The sequence below is a fragment of the Hoplias malabaricus genome, chromosome 1 (assembly GCF_029633855.1).
Source record: "Hoplias malabaricus isolate fHopMal1 chromosome 1, fHopMal1.hap1, whole genome shotgun sequence".
In the NCBI taxonomy this organism is placed as follows: Eukaryota; Metazoa; Chordata; class Actinopteri; order Characiformes; family Erythrinidae; genus Hoplias; species Hoplias malabaricus.
In genome coordinates this window covers 57560504-57582216 of record NC_089800.1, presented here as the reverse complement: position 1 = coordinate 57582216, position 21713 = coordinate 57560504, and the positions used below count along the sequence as shown (strand labels likewise).

The 21713-nt window shown below is 38.3% G+C and overlaps 1 protein-coding gene across 4 annotated transcripts in view; it reads left to right on the top strand.

Moving 5' to 3' along the window:
- Positions 1–4013: 4013 nt before the first annotated feature.
- Positions 4014–21713, top strand: part of fermt2 (FERM domain containing kindlin 2) — a 37203-nt gene continuing 19503 nt past the window's right edge. For all 4 annotated transcript variants that reach the window (XM_066667791.1, XM_066667781.1, XM_066667771.1 and 1 more), the window contains exons 1-3: positions 4014–4212; positions 5731–5888; positions 17666–17899. In XM_066667791.1, the coding sequence (XP_066523888.1) occupies positions 5732–5888; positions 17666–17899 (391 nt within the window). In that variant the 5' untranslated portion in view covers positions 4014–4212; position 5731. The remainder of the gene's footprint in view (positions 4213–5730; positions 5889–17665; positions 17900–21713) is intronic.

Genomic DNA, 21713 nt, shown 5'->3' with positions numbered 1-21713 from the left:
ATCGATCATGCTTTCAGAAGCATTAATATCAACAATGCTAACAATACACATTACTGGTAACAAGGCTCATTAAGATGATTAAAGAAATGATCTCTGGGATAAAATATCCACCCATCGGTTTAACATCTAAAGTATCCAGAGATAAATAGACCAGACCTTGTGTTAAATAACATCAATTCCACATTTTCATGTTTCTCATCTTGTAGGCAAAACAAAAGTCAGTCCTAAAACAGTCTCATGTTTTTCCGTTGCTCTTCAGCTCGTCCTGCTGATTCGGAAACAAGCTCTACCTTTACACCAAAGATTCATTCATTCATTCATTATCTGTAAGCGCTTATCCAATTCAGGGTCGCGGTGGGTCCAGAGCCTACCTGGAATCATTGGGCGCAAGGCAGGAATACACCCTGGAGGGGGCGCCAGTCCTTCACAGGGCAACATAGACACACACACACACACACATTCACTCACACACTTTTGAGTCGCCAATCCACCTGCATCATGTGTTTTTGGACTGTGGGAGGAAACCCACACGGACACGGGGAGAACACACCAACTCCTCACAGTAAGTCACCTGGAGCGGGAATCGAACCCACAACCTCCAGGCCCCTGGAGCTGTGTGACTGCGACACTACCTTCTGTGCCACCCCACCAAGATTCATCCTTTTTAAAAATATTTTCTGTTTGCGACAATTATTTTGAATTAACACATGAATAACATAGTCCTTTTAAATAAGTATGAATTATTACGTTCATAGAGGCAAAACAATGCTGGTACAGATGATTTAATTTCTGATGCATTCTGCCCTGTTCACCTGGAGGGTGGTGCCATTTTTATTTTATTGCTATAGCTCAGTATGAAAACAATACTAGCAATTTACTGACAGATGTTAATATAATGTATAACAATTTATAAATTATATATATATATATGCTATTGTTCTCTCAAACTCTGGTTAAATGTTAAACCTACCTTTTAAATTATTTAAATAATAATAATAAATAAAAGGGTGTGGTGCCATCAGCTACAGATCCCTTTGTTACACTTTGTTTTACCCAGTCCTTCAACACTAGAGAGACTGCAGTCTCTTACACAGTACTGTCTAATGCAAATTTTGTGTATTTTAAATATTCCTGAAGCTCTCAATAAAAAGTGAAAAAGTTCCTGTTGTTGGTCTTGGCTGGATGCTTCCATATGATGAGCAGAAGGCCCTGTAACACACAGACATTTGGACATTCCTCTCTGTTCCTGGACAATTCATTCATAAGCTGTTAATTGGAGTGTAGGGAACTAAAATGATCTTGTTATAATGTGGTAGAAAGGGTCAGAAGCCTGAGACTTCCACTAACAGTGCAGTCTAGTATTAATATGATCAACGGAGCCTCACTGTTGAAGTTCATATGAATTTTATATATCAGATCCAGGGTTGCGTAGCGTAGACAGGACTTTCTCAAGCCTCTGGCCAGCAGATGGCAAGACGCCCCATGTTTTTCTTTAGTCTCTTTATAGATTCTTACATTGAAGTTTCCATCAGCCCGGCCCAAATTATTAACTGCTTCAGCCTTCTGCTCCTATTTCAGTCAGCGATGGACTTTAGTTAAACAACTACTCAGTGTTAACACCTCACTGGTAGATTTAAAATGTCTGAACTCTAAGGGTAGTTTGTTTTTGAAACGTAAATATGCATAAGCTGAAAAAAGATTTGAAAAAGTAAGTAAGTATCTAGTATCAATCATTAGTTTTCAATCTAAAACATTATTTTAATATTGACTTTTTTATCTTTATAAAATTAGAAGTAATAATATATAAATATGGATTTTTTGTCTGTGTTAATGTTTTTCCTAGGTTTAATCTTTTTTAAATGTTGACCAGTTGTCACCCCATGAAGCTCACTTTTCTGAACTGCTGTATAAAACATCTTAATAGCTCAGTGCATTGGTGCCGTGTGTGACCTCAGTGTTCCTCTATGTGGCAGTCTCTCCTCTCTAGAGTGACTCAGATTCGGACTCTTTTGGGCTTGTCCTGTCGGCCTCTCCCCCGTTTCAGTTTCCTGCACTGTGTCTCACTCGCTGTTTACACCGTAATTAAAACACGGCCTATATAAGGCAATGGCTGTGTTGCCAGACGCTGTGGAGGGGGTCAGAGCACCAGGGAGAGAGGTTATAAATTGCTTTGATGCGGTCCAAGACTGCAGCCCACATTCTTCAGCGGAAGCTGGTCTTGCACTGGAGCAGCCAGCAGACCCCAGTGATTCATACTGGACTGTCCCATCTGAGAAAGCCTGCTAATGTAGTCTTGCACAGAGAAGGATAATTCATGGAATAAACAAGCCACAAAAGACTTTAGTAATGCTTAGTGCATTTGTTATTCACTTCAATTTCTTAAAGCCATTCTCCGTAATTGTCTGAAATTTAAATGATGAGTGTGTTTTAATACCAAATATTACTTCTGACTTTATAGGCCTGAGATGCAGATGACTATTTATATTACTGAGTTTTCATCTGTTTAAATGGACTACTGCGTGTCCTATTAATTATATACTTGGTATTATTACCATTGTTATTATTATAATAATTATTTTAGTTGTTGTTGCTATTATTACAACAACAACAACAACAACAATAAATCAGACTTACCACAAAACCCTTGGTACTGCTGCAGTATTTTAGTTTCTAATTTGGCCATGCTTAAGAGAATATGAAGAGAAAAGCATATAAAGATAACAGGAATATTTCAATACTGATGCAAGTCAGTGTATAGATTTGATTATATCCAGTTTTTAAAAAACTTTCCAAATACAAAAGGCAGTTGTACATTTATCCTTCACCGCTGCTCGTGTTTAATAATTTCAAGAAGTTAAGCTTCACTCACAAAAAAAAAAAAAAAAAAAGGCCCACCGCTACACTTTGGACATGTTTATGCAGTCCTACTACATTAGTGGATGTTTTCTCACATGATTAATTGTGTGTGAATCCCAAAAAGAACAGTGCTGTTGTCCTTCTTGATATAGTAGGGCAACGCCAGGCAACACTAGTTTAATTTCCATTTAAGGTAATCATTTACAGTGGTCAATAAATGCCCCCTTTTTTAGCCTTGTACCCAATGAACTGTTGAATTTGGATTAGTGGCTGCGCTAACATGTTCACAATCAAGGCCTGACAATACAGAATGAATGTTCTATTATTAAAAATGAAAGAACACTTTCAGTATTAAATAATCAGGTTTCTGTTTTATTTAAATGACTGTGTGGTATTGTTTTGTGCTGACAGATGTAGTATGAGCAAAATAAGCAGTAAAATCAATAACTGATCATTTCTGCTTTGAAACTTCAGTTTCAAATGTGTGAATAACGATAGCCACTGTTTCTTACATCATTAACCTAAGGAGCCAATCATGGAAACTTGTGAGGCGGGATTTTTGAGCTGTAGCCAAGCGGAAAAGTGGTGGGTGGACAAAGAGGCGGAGAGTAATTGCATATTTATAGAGTTGTGAATAAGAATAAAGGTGTAGAGTTACATCAAGCCACTTTCAAGGCATTGGCGGAATTTTTATTTGTTGTTGTTGGACGTAACCTGTGTATATGTAATCAGGCTATTATCAGCAGAATGTTTTAGGGGTTTTATCGATGACCCGATGTAGACATTAAAAGGGGGATAATCGGAGTTTGTAATGAAATATGTTTGTGAATTTTTCACGTAAACAAAGCTTTAACAGGATAACTAGGAAATATCGTCTTATTACCCAGCTCTACTTACAGACACCACCTTATAACAGCATATTTAAAAAGTGCGAACACATATATTATATACGTGAATTAAAATTAAAAGGCTACCGCGATGAGACAAAGCTGCCGTCACCGCTTCAGGGAAGATAGGCCTTACAGGAAGATGCTGAAGTGAGGAGGGGGTGAGGGGAAGTGAGCGGTAAAAAGGAAAAGTGGGATTGGAGCACGCAGTGACGTTATCTGGTCGAGAGAGAGAGAGAGAGAGAGAGAGAGTCACACTCTGGAGTGGACTCCATTAGCTTAAACCCTCAGGAGGTCTAGTTTAGAGGGAGTTGAGTTGGAGTAGAACTGTTGGAAATAGTCTCCATGATAGAGTTAAAAACGTGATTTAAAAAGGAGAAGAAGGGAAAGAGGAACGCTTTTTAATTCTCGCAACATTTGGAAGTTGAAGAGGCACTTGTTGGACTGGTTTAACGTGCTGCCGCTGAAGGTGAGTGAGAGCGTTATTGTAACAAAGTAACGTTAAATCCGTCGCCGTTTTCAAACACTTTTCGAGGCTTATTTACGCATCTTTGACCGGAGATAAACTTGTTTTTCTGAGAATCTCCTTCTCAGGGTTCTCGCTCTGTGTGGACAGTTGAGTTAAATCTCGCTGTAAACCGCCGGGTCTCTGAGGCAGCGCCGAGCGGTGAGTTCCAGGAGGACTGGAGTTCAGTCTGGAGCTGCTTACGCAATCAACCATCTCTCTCAGTTTAGCTTTACCGTTATTTACACATCAGACCTAGGCAGGCCTCGCAGGTGAACAGGCCTTGGACACGTCTGTACTTTTATGTCAGTCTTACTTCAGTAGTTTTCTTTCTTTCGGGACATTTTGTTTATCAACCGTAGAGAACGTTTACTCCGTAGAGTCTCCATTTTACAAACACAAAGCTAAAGTGACGATATTAATACACTTTAAAACGGCGCTTCAATGGACTTTTGACTCGTAAAAATGCTGGAACCTTTTTTTATCGCTATAAAACAATTAAAAACATTCTGTAATGTGACACGATATGTATAATTATGTCATTTAACCAGATAAAGATACATGTAAGCATAAGGAATATTATTCTTTGAGTTATGCTTTTCCATATTGCCCCCTTCACTATAGCCCTGGAATACTGCTGTTGTCAAGGGCGAATGGTTTATGTAGATGGCTAACATTCGTACAGATGTGTTTGATTTTATGAATAATACACTCTTTTTAGAGATTAAAAACACAGTTAATCCAAACACTAGCAGAGGTAACAGAACAGTTTATAACAGTATAATCGAGGGTGAGATTGTAAATAAGCAATAGTTAAATGTGTTAAGAAAATCCCAGTTCATACTGGAGCTCACTGCTGTGTGTATGCAGACACTTCATCAGTAAATGAACGGAAACTCAAGGAACTGAAAAGCTCTTTTCTCTGGGGTCCTGCTTGTGGTAGACATTATCCGTCTCCCCTTAGAACACAGCTGTGTTGTCAGTGATGTTTTCCTTGAATCATTCTGATTAATAAAAAAAACATGAAATGCTAAAACTTGAAAGTGTGAGGCATGATCAAAGCAATGCAAGGTTTATAATTGTTCTTTACTTATTTGATGTTTATTTACCTCCGTTTCTCAGAGTACGAGTGTTTTCTCCTGAATGGTTCTGACAGGTTCCATGATACACATTACACCCAGATAGAATACATTAGTAGGGCCACATATATAAACTTATTTACATTCTTACACACTGTCCAATATTCCACTAAATCCACCCAGACAGGACTAACGATGCTTTCTGTTTAATGAAACATGCTGTTGGGCAGTGTCCTAAGCATGGATCACCTAAATTATATGTTCGGAACAACGAATCACTTACCGAACTCGTGATTAAAATATAGTATTGACAAAGTAAATGAACCAAGCTGTTACTCTGACGTTTCAGCTGAAATAGGACTAGGCTTCTAAAATGAAACCCTAATTGCCTTCTGTTTTTAAGGATGGCGCTGGACGGTATACGGATGCCCGATGGCTGCTACGCTGATGGGACATGGGAATTGAAGATGCATGTTACTGATCTCAACAAGGATGTGTCTTTGAGAGTCACCGGTGAAATTCATATTGGAGGAGTAATGCTGAAGCTTGTTGAGAAACTTGGTAAGCCGTTCCCCCACCCAAGCTACTGGCAGTTATTATTAGTCAGTAGATTAGACTGCTTCTTGTGAATCTCACTTTTACATGGTGTATTATCACAGCTGTTGATTCATAGTTCAGCATGGAGCTTTACAATAACATGCTGCATTTTGGTCTGATTAGCCAGTGAGTCTTTTTAGGTGTTATGATTATGATTTTCTCTCTCTCTCTCTCTCTCTCTCTCTCTATATATATATATATATATATATATATATATATATATATATATATATATATATATATATATATATATATATATATATATATATATACACGCACTAATCTGCTGACAGACATTTTGGAATAAATATGATCTGAGAAAATTGCATGTTTCACAGTTGAGGTTCTGCAGTGGTCACACATTTCCAGACATATAGAGGTTGAAGTCATTTATCTGTTTTTCCTATTGTTAGGTGAAACACACTTTGATCTTGGTGTTAGGGTCCACATTGTCTTGAGCATGGCTAGGGTGCAAACTTTGCTTACAGTGAAGCTGTTCCATAGTTCAGCTTTCAAGATATCTTCCGTATGTCCCTTGTCAACCAAGTAATTTCCTTGAACTTTTGAACCATCCCCCATTAAGCTGTATGTGAAAGAGTTTATGCTGGACTACAACCCATGGCAATTATTAACTGTTAAGGAGAATGATGTGAGAACTGTAACTGCTCCTGACTCTACATAGAAAAGAGCTTGTGTTATGCTTCACTGTTCCTCCTGGGGCAGTGGCAGCTCAAACTAAAACCACATTTGTTTTCCTGTCTGTTTTCACCAAAGGCAACGACCACCAGGACATTCCTCTATTGACGTGACACACTCTGTACCCTTGATTGTTGATGTCCTCACATATATGTTAGCAAATATGGCAAGAGCAGGGTTAAAGTTTGGGAAAATATCTGCGCTGTGGTGACCAGACCATTCTGAAGCTATTGGATGCTACTTTGCTTAAATATATTAATATGTGGGGATATGGGAGGACTGGGACAAAAGTTGACAAATTGAAATTGAAAGCATTCTCTGCTCATTATGGAGTTCATGCTGTGTTGAGAGGAAATGAACAGTTCCAGAGCAAGGACACTGGTCATGCACAAGAAGGTTCATTGACCCAATAAGGCTCTTATGATTCTGTAGGCCTGTTTGTAGTGGAAAGTCCTTTGTCTGCCTCCAGAGCTTTCAGCTACTGACCTTGTTTTAATCTCTCCCTTCCCCCTCAGTGACATTGCTCATATGAGAACAGGCACCTCTAAATTGTTCTCAAGTGATTGCTGTCACGTGTTCCTCTGTACTCTGTGATTGGTCAAAAGAGGTCAGATGACTTGTCAGATGATTCTATTTGGTTATGGATTTTATGGTGCCCTTGTGAGAATGCTTCTTTAGAAGTTTGTCTGATCATGTTTTATACTTGATACACATGGCAGCAAATACCTATGGCATATACAAATTATATCATGGGCTAAGCAGTTTAAAGAATTGCATAAAAAGATTGTGTTCTGTTCTGGTCTGTTGAGTTTTTAACCCTCAACAATGTTACATTTCTTTATAATGCTAATACCTGCTGGTTTTCAGGTTTTATCTTTATATATCAGCCAAAGCAGAAATTGCTCTGGCCCACAGTTCTCATTATTTATACCTACATTTAGATTTAGTATTGATAAATATAAGAGATTATATTCCTGATTACATTCAGTAATGATGCCTTTACATTCAGTAAAATAGCTACATTCCTTTTTGTAAGTTATTTAGAAACATTTTGGTCAGAACAACCATGTTAGATTTTTCATTCTTTTAGCATAATGTGCTATTAATCCCCTGCCAAAAATAAATTGTGGCATTAGAATAGATCAGATTGAATACCTTACCTGATACCCTGATTCTGATGCATGTATTGGACAATATAATTATACTGAATTTTATCACTGTTACTCACCAGCAGTCCCAAAGAACACTGTGTCCACCATTTGCATTCCATTGCTGTATCATCGGTTATATGTGCCTTTGCATCCTGTGCTAGTTTGCTGGGAAATGCCTCTGAAAGTCTTAATGGATTACAACGTGAATGCCAGGAAAGTGCTTTATTGATTATGCTGGTCATTTCTGCCAGATCTGTTCAGTAGAGCATCTTTTTTTTATATATGTAATTTAATGATCAGAAACATCAATCACTTGCAGTACTATGTGTAGTTCAAAAATTTCCATCCGCTGTTCCAGCTGCTCTGCCACAGTGCCTCAGTTTGTTACTGGTCTTGTGTTTGTTGCAAATACTCTTGTGTGACCATGTCCTATGTTTAATAATTTGTCTTTTTATCTGGACCATATTCCTCTTAATAAAATGTAAAATGACCCAGTGCTGAAAAGGAGTCTGATAAGTAAATTTTGACATCAATAAAATGAGTTGGGCATTACTTGTAAAGGCACTGTATGCACTCAATGTCAACATTTCTCACTGTCTGAATCTGCAGTGTTTCTGTCATTCACTAGATCCTCTCTTCCCTTGTGTGACAGTTGGAAAGGGAATGTACAGTCATAGTAGAATCAGCTTGGCTTCCAGTGGTTTGAATTAAAATGGGAAAAGGGGTATGTGGAATAATGGAGAGATCAGATAGATCTTATGGAAAGAACAAGAAGAGAAGAAATTTAAGTGTCTGCTTTTTGCTTTTGCTGTTTAGTCAGCCACAGTTTGTTCTGAATATTTCTATTAATAATGAAGACAAGATATAAATGTGATTGTTAAAGGTTAAACCTTTAGCCCTCTGTGTTGAATTTGTAGACAAAGGGCAACCGGGAAAGTTTTTTTAGGGAGATGGTTCGTTTCCACAGTGTGACGTGGGATGCTCTAATAGAATTCCATAAAAGTCTTCTGTCGAGCAGGAAATGACTTCCAGAGTTTGGCATGCTCCCTGCACACTGCCGTCATCACGGTATTTTCTGCTGCTTGCTCAGGCATCGGGTTCTCTCCAGTTCCTGGCTTGTTGTGAATTCCTCCTTTTTTAGAGCTGAATGCTATTTTTCTGCACACTGAGTACTTTCTGTTATTAAGAACAGACTTGAAATATAATATAGTCCTGTGGTAAGTTACTGCTGGTAAACCCCAGCTGTCGACTAGTTAAGACTGCCTGTGTCTTATACTTCATGGCCTGTTCATGTCACTTAAATGTAGTGAGGGGAAGAAGGCCCACCTCCAACAATGGAGCAAGGGCTTTCAAGGAAATGGACGTCATTTAGCTCAGGATGTAACAATTCCTGTGTAGCTTTTTTTTCAGTTTCCATGCATTAGGGGCTTTTTGAGCCTGTGCATTTGTTAGAAATGTTTTGCTTTAGTTTATACAGATTGATAGTAAGAATATATGATGTCATATTGTCTGTTTTAAGAGATGTCATTCATTTTGCCATTTTTATAGAATGATTCATTTCTCTAAGTTACACACAGGTTCTGCATTTTCTCTGTTGTCACAGTGATGTGGTTCTGTAAGATGATATAGGCCTATATGGCATATTTGGATATTACTGCGTCTTCAAGATGTTCTAATCTATTACACAGGAAGTAGTTAGGCTAAGTGGGAGCCCTTCCCACTGCAGAGCTTTCCTGTTGTACTGATCAAATCCGGCTGTGATTTAGTGTTTTCCTGCAGGTCTGTGGCTCAGTTGCTCGAAAAAGACCCCTCTTCCTGTAAAAGCATAGCTGCATTCTGTGCAAGTTGCATTATCACAAATTGTTGCCCAGATGAACTGCTGAGCTTTAAATTTCTAAAACGTCTGTGATATTTTGGACTTAAATCCTCATTCTCCAAGAAAATATCTTTGAAATAATTTGTCTATTTATCTTTTCTTCATTTTTCACTGACATTTTGCATGACTCCCTTGGATGTCTCCACCCAGAATGGAACACCTACTTTTTCTCACTAAGCCAGTCATACAAAACACAGCAGATCTCGATTTAGCTAGCAGATGCCAATCATCATTGTCGGACACATCAGAGAAAAGGTTGTGATCTGCTGATGTCTCTCATGTGTTGTCTTTGAAGCTAGAGGGCCTTCCCTGTCACTGATGTAGGAATGTGTTATAGCCTGTAGTCCAATAGTTTAATTGTATTCAAAATATAAATCTGTGTTTCTGAACATTATGCTTTGGGGAAAAACATTTGTAATAACTTACAAGAGACACAGTAAAGGAATGAGGCATTTTGGGTGAGTTAATGTACAAAATATGATTTCTGAACTCATTCTCATTGAGGGTTTCCATAATCAACTGTGCAGTTACATGGAATATTGCTGTCTTTTATTTGTATTCCAAGTCAGATTTGTTATGCATCTCTTTTTTTGGAGAAAGACCATCTTAGAACAACTGAAATCTTGATCTGGAGTTAGATTTGAAGCTGATCCCTAAAGTACTTTTATGTAGCAATGTCAATGAAGACTCCTGTTTAACACTAGATACCTGAGAAAGCCAGGCTGACTCAACTGGTTTTGGGATGGCCAATCCTCTTGAATCCACCTAGCTCCCCAGCTAATCTCCAGGCTACAGCATGTGGAATCTGGGCCCGTGGTGTTCCTCCAGAAGAGCTTTCAGTTTGCTTAAACAGAGGCCGTGTTCCTCTTTCTGATGTGTGCTCTGTTTTATTCCTGTTTGATCAGGTTAAGGGAATCATTGCATGTGCCCTCGGGGAGGTTTGAGTGTCTCAAAACAAGATCAGAAGGACCATTATTGATCAAGCATGCTCTCTAGATGACCATGACCCCTGTTATACTTCATCCCATGTCCTTGAGGAAGAGTTGAAGGAGGAGGCTGGGATTCATTAGGAAATCAATGGATTGCTTTATACGTTTTAAAGTATTGCACAGTGTTTGGTACATTGTCAAGAACAGCATTTGGGAAATTGATTTCAGCGTTTGTTGGATCATGAAACTTTAATGTTAAGATGCATAGCGCATTATTTCTTAATCAGAGTGGCTATTGTTGGTAAGCTGACTACAGAGAAGCTAAATGCATTGTCAAAGTTGTATAGTAGTTCTGATTGTACCGCTCTGAGGGAATTTATGTTTCTATTTAGGACTAAACATGTGGAAGGTTTGCTTTTGGAGGAGGTAATATTTGATCTTCTGAGTATCTGCTGATGTTTTGGCTCTGAGAGATCTATTTATCTGTAGTTTTATGTAGCCATGGGCATGAAAGTTGTTGCTACACTGAAATTAGCTCTGACCTAGTTTTTTGTGTTTGTGTTTTCTCAATTTTGTGTACCTGACCTTGTAGGCATTAAAGGTGCAGAACATGACATACTGACTTGTTTTGTTTCCGTAATACATAAGATAGAATCATGGGTATTAGTCTTTGTCTGGTTTGTTTGTTTATTTATTCGAGGGTGGGGGGTATTCAGTGCCTCTCTGCTTGTGTCCTTGGTCAGAAATGTATGCTATACAAATGGAAAAATCAAGATGTTACAGTTGGAAAGTCTCTGTTTAGTATTCTGAATCTTAATCCTTTTAAACCTCAAACAATTGGAGACTACAATCAACAAAGGTAGACCTTTTAGATTAGGAATGTATGACTGTAATTTCAGTGGAATATATGTATAACTTGCATTTGATCTGATCATCTGGAATGCATTGAATACGTAGAGAACCTTAATTTAATGAAACTCCTGTTTCATCAGCTTTTTTCTTCATTCTTTAGAGCTTAAAGAAAAGGTTTTTTTTGTTGACCAGGTATTTTAGCATGTTTTGAAATCCAAACATATTTGAAGCCTCTAAAATGATGTTCAAGCAAGATCTACCTTATATTTATGGTAAAGGGATATTTTTTGGACCTAGTTTCTGGTTACTCGTGTTGTCTTGTCATCTTTTCCTGTCCATATTCTTATACCACTGTTGTGTGATTCAAAATGTCCGCATGTGTATTGACTGTCCTCTCTAGTTGACAGCACAGAACTTTACCTTGTTTTTGTCTAGGCTGTCAGTATTTTGTCATTGCCTCATGGAGATGATGTGTGAGGTACATACAGTATTTTCATTCAAACAGGCGGTGCATGAAATACTATCCATTCAATGTACTGTTCTGTATTTTCCATCAAAACATGACAGTACTGCTTTATAAGGAATTGCCACACAGCATGACTAACCTGCTGATTTTATCAGCTAATGTCAACCTTTACCCCTTATCCCCGTCTGTGTGTGTGCACTAGCTCTGCTCTGGTAGAGTATTACGTTTATACATGTCTTTCATTTGCAAATAATCAATTGTCCTAATTTGCTGTTCAATTTTCACAAATTTTCTTGAATAATTGATTAATTGAATAGGCGTGCCTATTACTTGCATGTGTGATAAATGGTTATGCCACAAAATAAGATTATGATGATGAGGGGGTTGTCAGTGTCAGCGTTTGATCCATCATTAATTGTTGAAACATATCGGACTCGGTAGATCTACCCCGTGTGTCTCACTCTATCTTTGCTCACTTTAGAAAATATTTCTTAGAAAATGCGGCATTTCTGAGGTGAACCTTGCATATAAGCTAGAATCCCCCTAACAACTGCTCTATGGTGTTAGCTGCTAAGCCTCTCATTATCATATGGATGTAGAAATACAGAAATAAACAAAATATTATGAGTAAATAAAGGAGTTTAAAAAAATGAATTAGAATACGTTTTATGTAATTATAGACATACATGGGGAAAAAAATTAAATTAACAATTAAATTGGGTGTTTTATATATGATTTTATTTATATATTATTATGCCAGTCCTGGTCTAAAAATTGTATTCTTCAAGCAATGTTTAAATCCTGAATTTGTAGAACAGCAATGTCTTGTAGAATTAAATTAAATGCAGTATTATTTTTTCCAGCATGACTGCATGCATTTTGGAAGTCTCCTAAAACCAGGCATATAATAACCAACATTTCAGTGTCGTTCCCCAGGGGCTGCTGTAAACTACTTTAAACACTTGACTCCTTTGTACATTTGAAGGGGACCCTTGAAAATCAGCTGCACAAACATCTCTTTCAAGCCACCAGTAGCTGTAGGTAAGTGACAGTTTGGTGGCTTTTAGGATTTGTTTCATGCAGAACTCCTCAGTGCTGTGTAGTGCCCCTCCCCCCATGGTCTGGCCTTCATAAACATGCTGTGTCCCAGTGTAAACAGTGAGGGGATACTGCATGTTGGCAAGAGGGAGGAAGCCTCTGCTAATCAGCCCAAAACCTCTTTGCTCCTCCACTATCAAATCTCTCCAAAGGTTCAGTAAGCAAACTGACCATGTTAATGTGAGAACATTAAAAACGCTGAGTAGTGTTTTTCCTGGACAGCTTTTTTTCTTATGTTTTTCAAATACCAAGTTTTCATTGTTAATATCAAAGGTCTGCTTGATTACAATCTCTGTTCATAAACATATTACATCAGTTAATATCAGAAAAATCATAACCAAATTAAAATGTACCTCTTACCTGAAATGTTGCTGATTGACCAGGACTGGCCTTGTTTCATAATGTTTCAGCGTCACAAACTTTAACAAACTGACCTGTGCTAAATTCATTTTACAAACCGTAATGACTTTATCATTTACCCCAGGATTAAATGCTCAGACTTTGATTAATCATTATTTTATGTTCATGAAAAATAGCCAGTCATTTAAAACATGAAGAGTTCAGTGACGTATTTGTCAGAGAAGGAAGAAGAATACTGTGTAAATAATTAGGAAGTTGTAATTTCGTTAAAATAATTTATAACTGCAGAAATGAATTCTGCTACCACTACCGGTTTATTAGTGTGTAATGAAGTAATAATTTCTTATAGTCTTATTTTGTATGTTGTAGGCTTCCTTTGATGTATTGATAAGAAGCTCTGCCCCGGTTAATTCTAGACTTAAAGGCAACATTCACCGGTCTAATATGTTTACGAAGCCTTAGTGTCAACATAGCCCTGAAGTTTCGAACACCAAACATGTGTTGACTGATTGATGCACTGCATATGGAGTAGCAGGAAATTTTATAGATTATAATTTTCTGCAAATATTTATTAAAGTTTTCCATAGCAAATACATGATGCTTATTTGTATATTCTTATTTTTTCATATATTTTGTGTGCCCTGCACCTTTTTTGTTTTTAGTGCAGTTGGACCATGTATAAATGAGGTGTGCAGTGTTTGAATATGCAGTTTTTATGAATTTATATGACTCATTAGTGCAGAAGCAGGGGAAGATATAAAGCGTGGTCATACATTCACGTCATTGTAGATCATGCTGTCCACGTGCCTGCGGAGGTCATAAAATCTTCCTCCCTTTCTGCAGCAGGAGCTCTGCATTCAATGAACCCAATTACTTAGCCCTGCTTTCATTTAGCTATAGCATTACGTCATCCTCTGGCAGCCTGTATTTTTAGCCAGAAGACACCATTGGCCTGCAGCAGATTGAATTACCAGCCTTTATCCAGAATGTTTGATAAATGACCGCTGGACTACCCCCCTCAGTGCATGTCTTAGGGTGGGTTTTGAAGTGAAAACCAGTGGGGATATATGTCAAGGGCTGTGTGGACTCCATCATGAATTAATTTATGTGGTTGTTTGTGATTGTGTTCTACAGCTAAACATGCTGGTAGAGGTTGATTCTACTGTTATAAAGCCACTAGCATTTGAAAAGTAATGGGCATAACATTTTTGCCATAGCCTTTTATGTATCATATTTATTGCTGTTTAACCAAAGGTAGGCCGGTATAAGATGCTATGTAGGGATGAGTTGTCTCCACCCATACGTAACACATACATGTGCTTCTCCAGTCTTAAACATACTGAGATTCCCTACATTTAACATTAATGTGGTGCAGCAGGTAGTGTCACAGTCACGCAAGCTCCAGGGACCTGGAGGTTGTGGGTTCGAGCCCCACTCCGGGTGACTGTCTGTGAGGAGGGTGGTGTGTTCTCCCTGTGTCCGCTGGGTGCTCTGGTTTCCTCCCACAGTCCAAAAACACACATTGGTAAGTGGATTGGCGACTCAAAAAAGTGTCCGTAGGTGTGAGTGAATGTGTGAGTGTGTGTGCCCTGAGAAGGACTCGTGCCTCCTCCAGGGTGTATTTCCGCCTTGCGCCCAATGATTTCAGGTAGGCTCCTGACCCACCGTGACCCTGAACTGGATAAGGGTTACAGATAATGAATGAATGAATGAATGAATATATAAAATTATATATTTACCATGGTTTATGTCCATATACAAGATTATGCCTAAACATACTACATTCTATTAAAAATAGTATTATTGTGTTAATAGTACTCTATGTGCATATGAGCATTTCAAAATGGGCATACAAGTGCGTAATGTGGAAGTCATTAGTTTATAGGTAGCCTCTGTTCATTGACTGTTATGATTGTGCTGTTTTCTAATAACAAATACCGGCCTGTTGTAACAGCACACAGACCTGTTATAATAGACACATTTAAACTCTATTTTGCAATTGCAGGATCTAATTACTTTTTTTTCCCTTTGTTTTATTCTTGAAATGTCATGCATTGCTTATGATTCAGATTTGGCAATAAATATTTTAAATTGTTTGTTTAAAACATGGTGAGACTGCTACAACAGTATTATTTATTTACAAATGTAACATAGTTGTTTTAAGTGCCATGTATTTAGATTGAATATAAAAGTTTTCCTAATTAGTTCATCTTTTAGACTTGGCATGTTTTAATCTTTTACACTAGGCATGTTTTAATCTTTTAGACTAGGCATGTTTGATAACCATGGATGTTAATAGAGAAACTGCATATGTACTGTGCATTGTTAAACACCAAACTCTGAACATTGTAGTTCTTTAATTACATACGTAGGTTTACTTTCCTCTTGGGCTCAGAGATGAAAATAAAATTTATGTTGTTGGACTAAGTCACTGGAAAAGTTATTTTCTCTTGAAAATGCTGTCTTGCATTTTGGAGATTTTCTCCCAGTGCTTGCCTGGCGCCGCTTAGTTGATGGACATGGTTAAGCGGTGCTGTAGAGGGTATTTTAACCCTCAGCAAAGCATAGATGAATGGTATTGTGCAGTGAGCTTCTATAGATATGTATCCATTGCCCCACTCATTTGATTTGGCTCATGGAGACATGTAATCACAGTATGTAGAAGCTGGTGGTTGGAGAACATAAACATCATGCAAAAATCATGTCAAAACCACACACCATGGTATGAGGTACTGTCTGTCACTCTTTGCAGTGTTGCCAAATATGAATTGGTCTATAGATAATTCCATATTCCAGGGGTGTTCTCCAATTAACCTTCAAATTATTTTTCCTACAGGTTTAGCTATATGTGGTAGTGGCCAGTGTTCTGAGACCTAAGCAATTTCTGCCACCACAGACTGCCTAGAGAATAAGAGCCTGGAGTTTAAATGGAAACAGTGTGGTTTAGTGAGCCTTGAGTAGAAAGGTTGGAATGCCAGCAGCATGGGGAAGAAACTCTGAGTCAATGTGTATGAATCAGTAGCTGGTAGTGTGGAGACGAGTGGAACTGGGAAGTGTAGAGCAGGGGAGTAAGATGAGGCATGCCAGGAGAGGGCGGGGGAAACTGGACACTTCTCAGGGAAGTACTAGTCCCAGTGCTGTCCTGGAAGCATGCCTGAGTACTGACATCACTGCTGGAGCAGGAACATCCACCACTTCCCCTTCCATTCACTTATTATGAACCCATATCAAGTTTACTGCAGCACCAGACAGTTTTTCTCGCTCATTTAAGACAGTAATTCATTTACCTGATTGCAGTCCAACGTAAACCTTTTCTTTTCCAGACGTCTGTGGATGATTTGATTTTTTATATTGATTTAAGAGGGTCTGTTGTACTTATTATGGTGCTTTATTATTATTATTATTATTATTATTATTTTACATCAACAGTTAATTCATGAGTCAGGCTTTTAGCACTGCAGTGAAATCAGACTTGGTTGCAATGATTAGTCAACTGTCCTGAGTAGTTCACAGTGAATTGGATTGTGGAAAATGAAGGGAAAAATTGATTGTTGAAGCATTGTTTTCTAAAATTCTATAAGAAGGTCTGCAGAAACCTCAGTCTTTCCCTCCACACAGAGAAAAGAGGCAAAAGATCATGTCCAACCCAACTTCTTCTGAGATTCCCTAATCTCTGTGGATTTCACCTCTCTGAGGGTGTTCAAAGGGACACTCCTGTGCTCCACACGCACACTGTCCTGCTGCTCTATTGTTAACCCAAGGCTGTGGGCAGAGAAACAGGTTTTAGATGCCACGTCTCTGCTTTGTGACATTAAAACTCAGCCTCTGGGACAAAGGGGAATGCTTGAACCTGATCCGCACACAGTGTCACGGGAGAGACACTTCTTACATTCAAACATTCCCCCCAAGCCAACCCCCTCTGAATTCTTCCTACATGCTCTGTGCTACATGCCTTCTCTACTAAGCTCTAGTCAATAAATGCAGCCCCCTGCTTAGCCACATTTGGTGATGTCATGTCATGTTTGATGACAACTCTCTGGGGGCACAGCAGAATAAGCCCCCTGTTACAGTGTTGCACTCCTGTCATTAACAGTATAGATTGCTGCACTATGCTAATTCGCTATTAATTCTGTAACAAATCGCTCACTTATTTGCTGTCAGTATTTGTCTCAGACCTCTGCTTCACTTGATTCCACTTGCTGTTTGATAGCCATACAAATGTACAGTCATACTTGCTCTTCTCCTTTTCTATTTTCTACTCTGTTGCACTGCGTTCCTCTTACTCATTTTATTTGCCTTGCCTGTTTGTGCAGATGTGAAGAAGGATTGGTCAGACCATGCACTGTGGTGGGAGAAGAAGAAGACATGGCTGCTAAAGACCCACTGGACACTGGATAAGTACGGGATTCAGGCTGATGCCAGGCTGCTCTTCACGCCTCAGCACAAGCTGCTGCGCCTTCAGCTGCCTAATATGAAACACATGAAGGTCAAGGTGAACTTTTCTGACCGTGTCTTCAAGGCCGTATCTGACATCTGCAAAACCTTCAGTAAGTGCTTCCCATGGTGTTTTTTTTTTATATAAATGAAGAATTTTTTCATTGAATGTTTATATGCATCCTGACTGTCAGGTGTCGGTACTCTTTTGTTCTTATGCTGAAACTTTAATTTTAAGCTAAAAGTTTGCCTTTCAGTTATGTAACGTCAGTCTTTTATATTTCCTTTGATTTATTTTTAAATTCTGACCTCACTGAATTATTTTATGGGCTGTCCCAAGCCACGTTGTTCTGTGGCCTTTAGGCAGCTGCTTAAAAGTGTTCCAAATCCTATTTCGTAAACAGTGCTTACTTGGTATCTTTTGCCATGGCCATATTTAGCGCTTATAACCCTGGCTTGCTTTTAGAGGTTGAACTCATTCTCAGCCAGTATCTGGCCCTGTCTGTGCTCTGGACCTGCTGAACTTGAAGTGAAAGGTCACACACTGGAGCTGGTTGATTGGTAACTTCAAAGCTGCTGCTGGAAGTGATGGGTGTGTTCTCTTGTTGACTACACTGATGCCACTCATTCTTAGTAGGTTTGGAATTAATAATTATGTTTACTGATCAGTAACATTTGCAAGAAATAAAATATTAGATTAAACGCTGTGCCCTCTGTGTGTTTTGATTGGCATAGAAAGCTAAATTACTATTGCTATTAATATTTTATTCTTTTATTTTATCCATATAAAATCTGTGCAGATGTTCATGATGATAACCCATAGCAATATGTGTGTTAAACTACTAATATAAAACATTGAATTTCTATTTGTTACTTCTCTAACATGGTCCAGAAGTAAATACCTATGCTCTTCTCCATGTTTGGTGTGCCTCTTCTTCTGCCATAATAAATCTGTTTTAGATTATTTAAAACAAATTGCTCTTGGCTGACTTACTCATGCCTAAGTGACAGTAACTTACAGTAGATGGAGAGGGTCACTTTGTATGTCTGGGCTGTGCAGTCTGAAGGGGTTAGTAGTCTTGTACTGAAGTCTTCTTCATAGCTCTGATGGCTTCTGTTGGAAATCCACTGTACATTTTGAACTGTGCTTTTTTTCTTCTTCTTCTTCTTCCTTCTCTCAGTAAAATCATTTTCCATGAACTATATGACAGAAATAACGCTGGCATTTTCCTCTACTTGCAAATGTGCTAGCTGTTTTGCACAGCTTTAAGACTAGAAAGGGGACAGGAAGTTTACAACTGTCCAACTGGCCACAGCTCCAGACAGACAGTGTTGGATTCTTCTTGCAGCTGTGCATAAGACTGAGACAATGACCAGCTATCATATTCTAGTCTGGCCCTCTGTCTTTCACATTCTGAGACTAATTTGCTGGAGAAAAGGAGTGGGTTTTTTTCCATTCCTTTTAATCAGTTGGTCATGCATTAGCAGATTCCCAGGACTCTGCAGACTTCACCACTAGAGAATAACATGGACCATATCTGAATGACGGGCACTTTTGGAAAGCAGTTGATTGTAATAGCTGCAAACCTCCCGTGTCCTGGAATGTTGACCATGCCCATCTGAGTTACACATACTCCCAACTAACTACTGTATATCACTGAACTGAAGGGTCAAGCTTACTAATATGAGCAATATTTAAAATATTGCTCTTTAATAAATAAATAAGTTACAGAACAATAGCAATCTCATCCCACATGAAACATATGAATCTAGTCCGGAATGGTCGTTCACATATGCAGCACCCAGCAGGAGGTTTTCTGCATCAGGCACACTCTCACAGCGGGAAATGAAATGTGTACTTTTGGTGAAGACTTGAACTTCACCCACGACAAAGTCCAGGATGAATGTTGCGAAGGTTGAAGGACGAAGGTGGGCACGTTCACACACAAAGTTCCTTTGGGTAAACTCCGGAACATTAACTCCAGTCTGTTTCCAGATGCTAGAGCTCAGTTAGGTTATGAATATAAAATATTCCAAAGATGAACAATAGTTTCCTGTTTATGTGGTGATTTTGGTGTCTGCAACAGACAACTTTATGATGCTAAAATTGATATATAGATCCCAGTATGCAGCATGACTGAGGAACATTCAAAAATTTTACCTTTATAGTGGTCTACCTTGAATACACATAGAACATGTACAAATATTTGATCTAGCACATTATGCTATGTAGTATTGAACCAGGATTTTTTCAGGATCATAAATGCAGTAAAGTACTAAATGTTATTTTTAAACCTGCATCACATCATGGGTAAACAAGTGTAACACACAGCATTGTGTGACCTATTGCTTTAAAATACTACAAGATATATGTTAACACGATGAAAGTCAGAGAAGATTGCTAAAGGAGTGCCAATCTCCCCATACTTTTTTTTTTGTTTGTTCATGCAAATTTCTGTAAATGTTCAAATGTAATTCTTGTCCTGTCCGTACCTTTTGTTTAGATATTTTGAGTTAATGTCAAATGTGTCAGTTTGACTATTGAGCAAAATAGAACTAAAATTCTGCAGAGTTACAGATTTAAATGTATCCTAAGGCTGTCTTTGGGACAGTAAATTTTGTTTTTGAGGATCATTGCTCTTTTAACTCAACAAAGCAAGCCCCAGAAGTTTGAGACTTTAGTCAGTAATAATGACAATAATTCCTTATGCAGTAATGGACTTTGTATTTTGGTGCATTCTCTAAGGTTTTTGTAATGACTAACAGTTACTCTCTTTCACTGCTGAATTCCTGAATGCAGTGCAGAAATGCAGTGTGCTTGACTTTTTGCTCCTTCCTCTCTCAATGGCCTCTTGTTTGAAATGTCTCAGAAATATGACTGAAGTGGCAAGATTTTAGAAGCTAACTCCACACACAAATGGCAAGTTTTTAAAAGGCAGCTTAACAGTGAGAAGGTTGTGTGCAGCATCTACAACCATAGTGTTATGTGAGTTTTATTTCATGTTGTTAATAGTGAAAACAAGCACCAACAAACAATTAAGAATTACAAAAGGAATGTTTTGTTTTTAAATAATTTGAGGGGAAGATACCAAAGGAAGTGTAGATGGCAGGTTGTTTAAGCCTGGTTTGGTTCTAAAGGCATTTGATGCATTTTGAGAAGCACTGTAATGGCTTTTTTGGATTTTAAGTCAAAGGACTCTCCTTCTGTCTGCACTGTCTCAGCTCTGTGTGAGGAGACTGCAGATTGAGGGCACCGGCAATGTCTTGCACATGACTTGGTAGAGCAGGGAGGCACAGATGCTACTAAGAAGCAGCTCTTATTGGCCTGCTGAAAGGTAATTTAGCTAGTGGGATATTCGGCCTTAATGTCAGTCATGCTGCTTCATTTAGTGGCTCCAGGAGGTCTTGCTATCTGTATGCATCTAATGCTTTTCATTTACCTCATATAAATCATACTGTAACTGGGAAAACCTCAAATATTTGTCCCCCAAATATATGCACTCTTTGGGGTGTTTATAGTTACAAGTTGATGTCACAGACTCTTATCTCATGGGTCATGTCGACTTAGATTAAGTCATGTCGACTCATATTAGCAGTGCTCTATTTCAGTTAGTGATTTCATAAGTGTGGTAAGTTTTAAGGCCTTGAATTGATTCATTGGGTTCAATCTCTTAATAGTTTAACACTGGAATCTTATGAACTTACATAAACACATTGCATATTAAAGCCAAGTCAGATACATGATGAATTGCAATGAACTGTCTCGGTTTATATTAGCAAAACATACAACTCAATTTTCTAACAGGTTTCTAAAGCAGTTAAAGTTCCATTAACAACTGAAATAATTTGGTTAATATTTGATAAGTTTACCTTTGTGATTTTATTTCATGAAAGTAATAATATACCTGTGCTGCACAGTTGAAATAT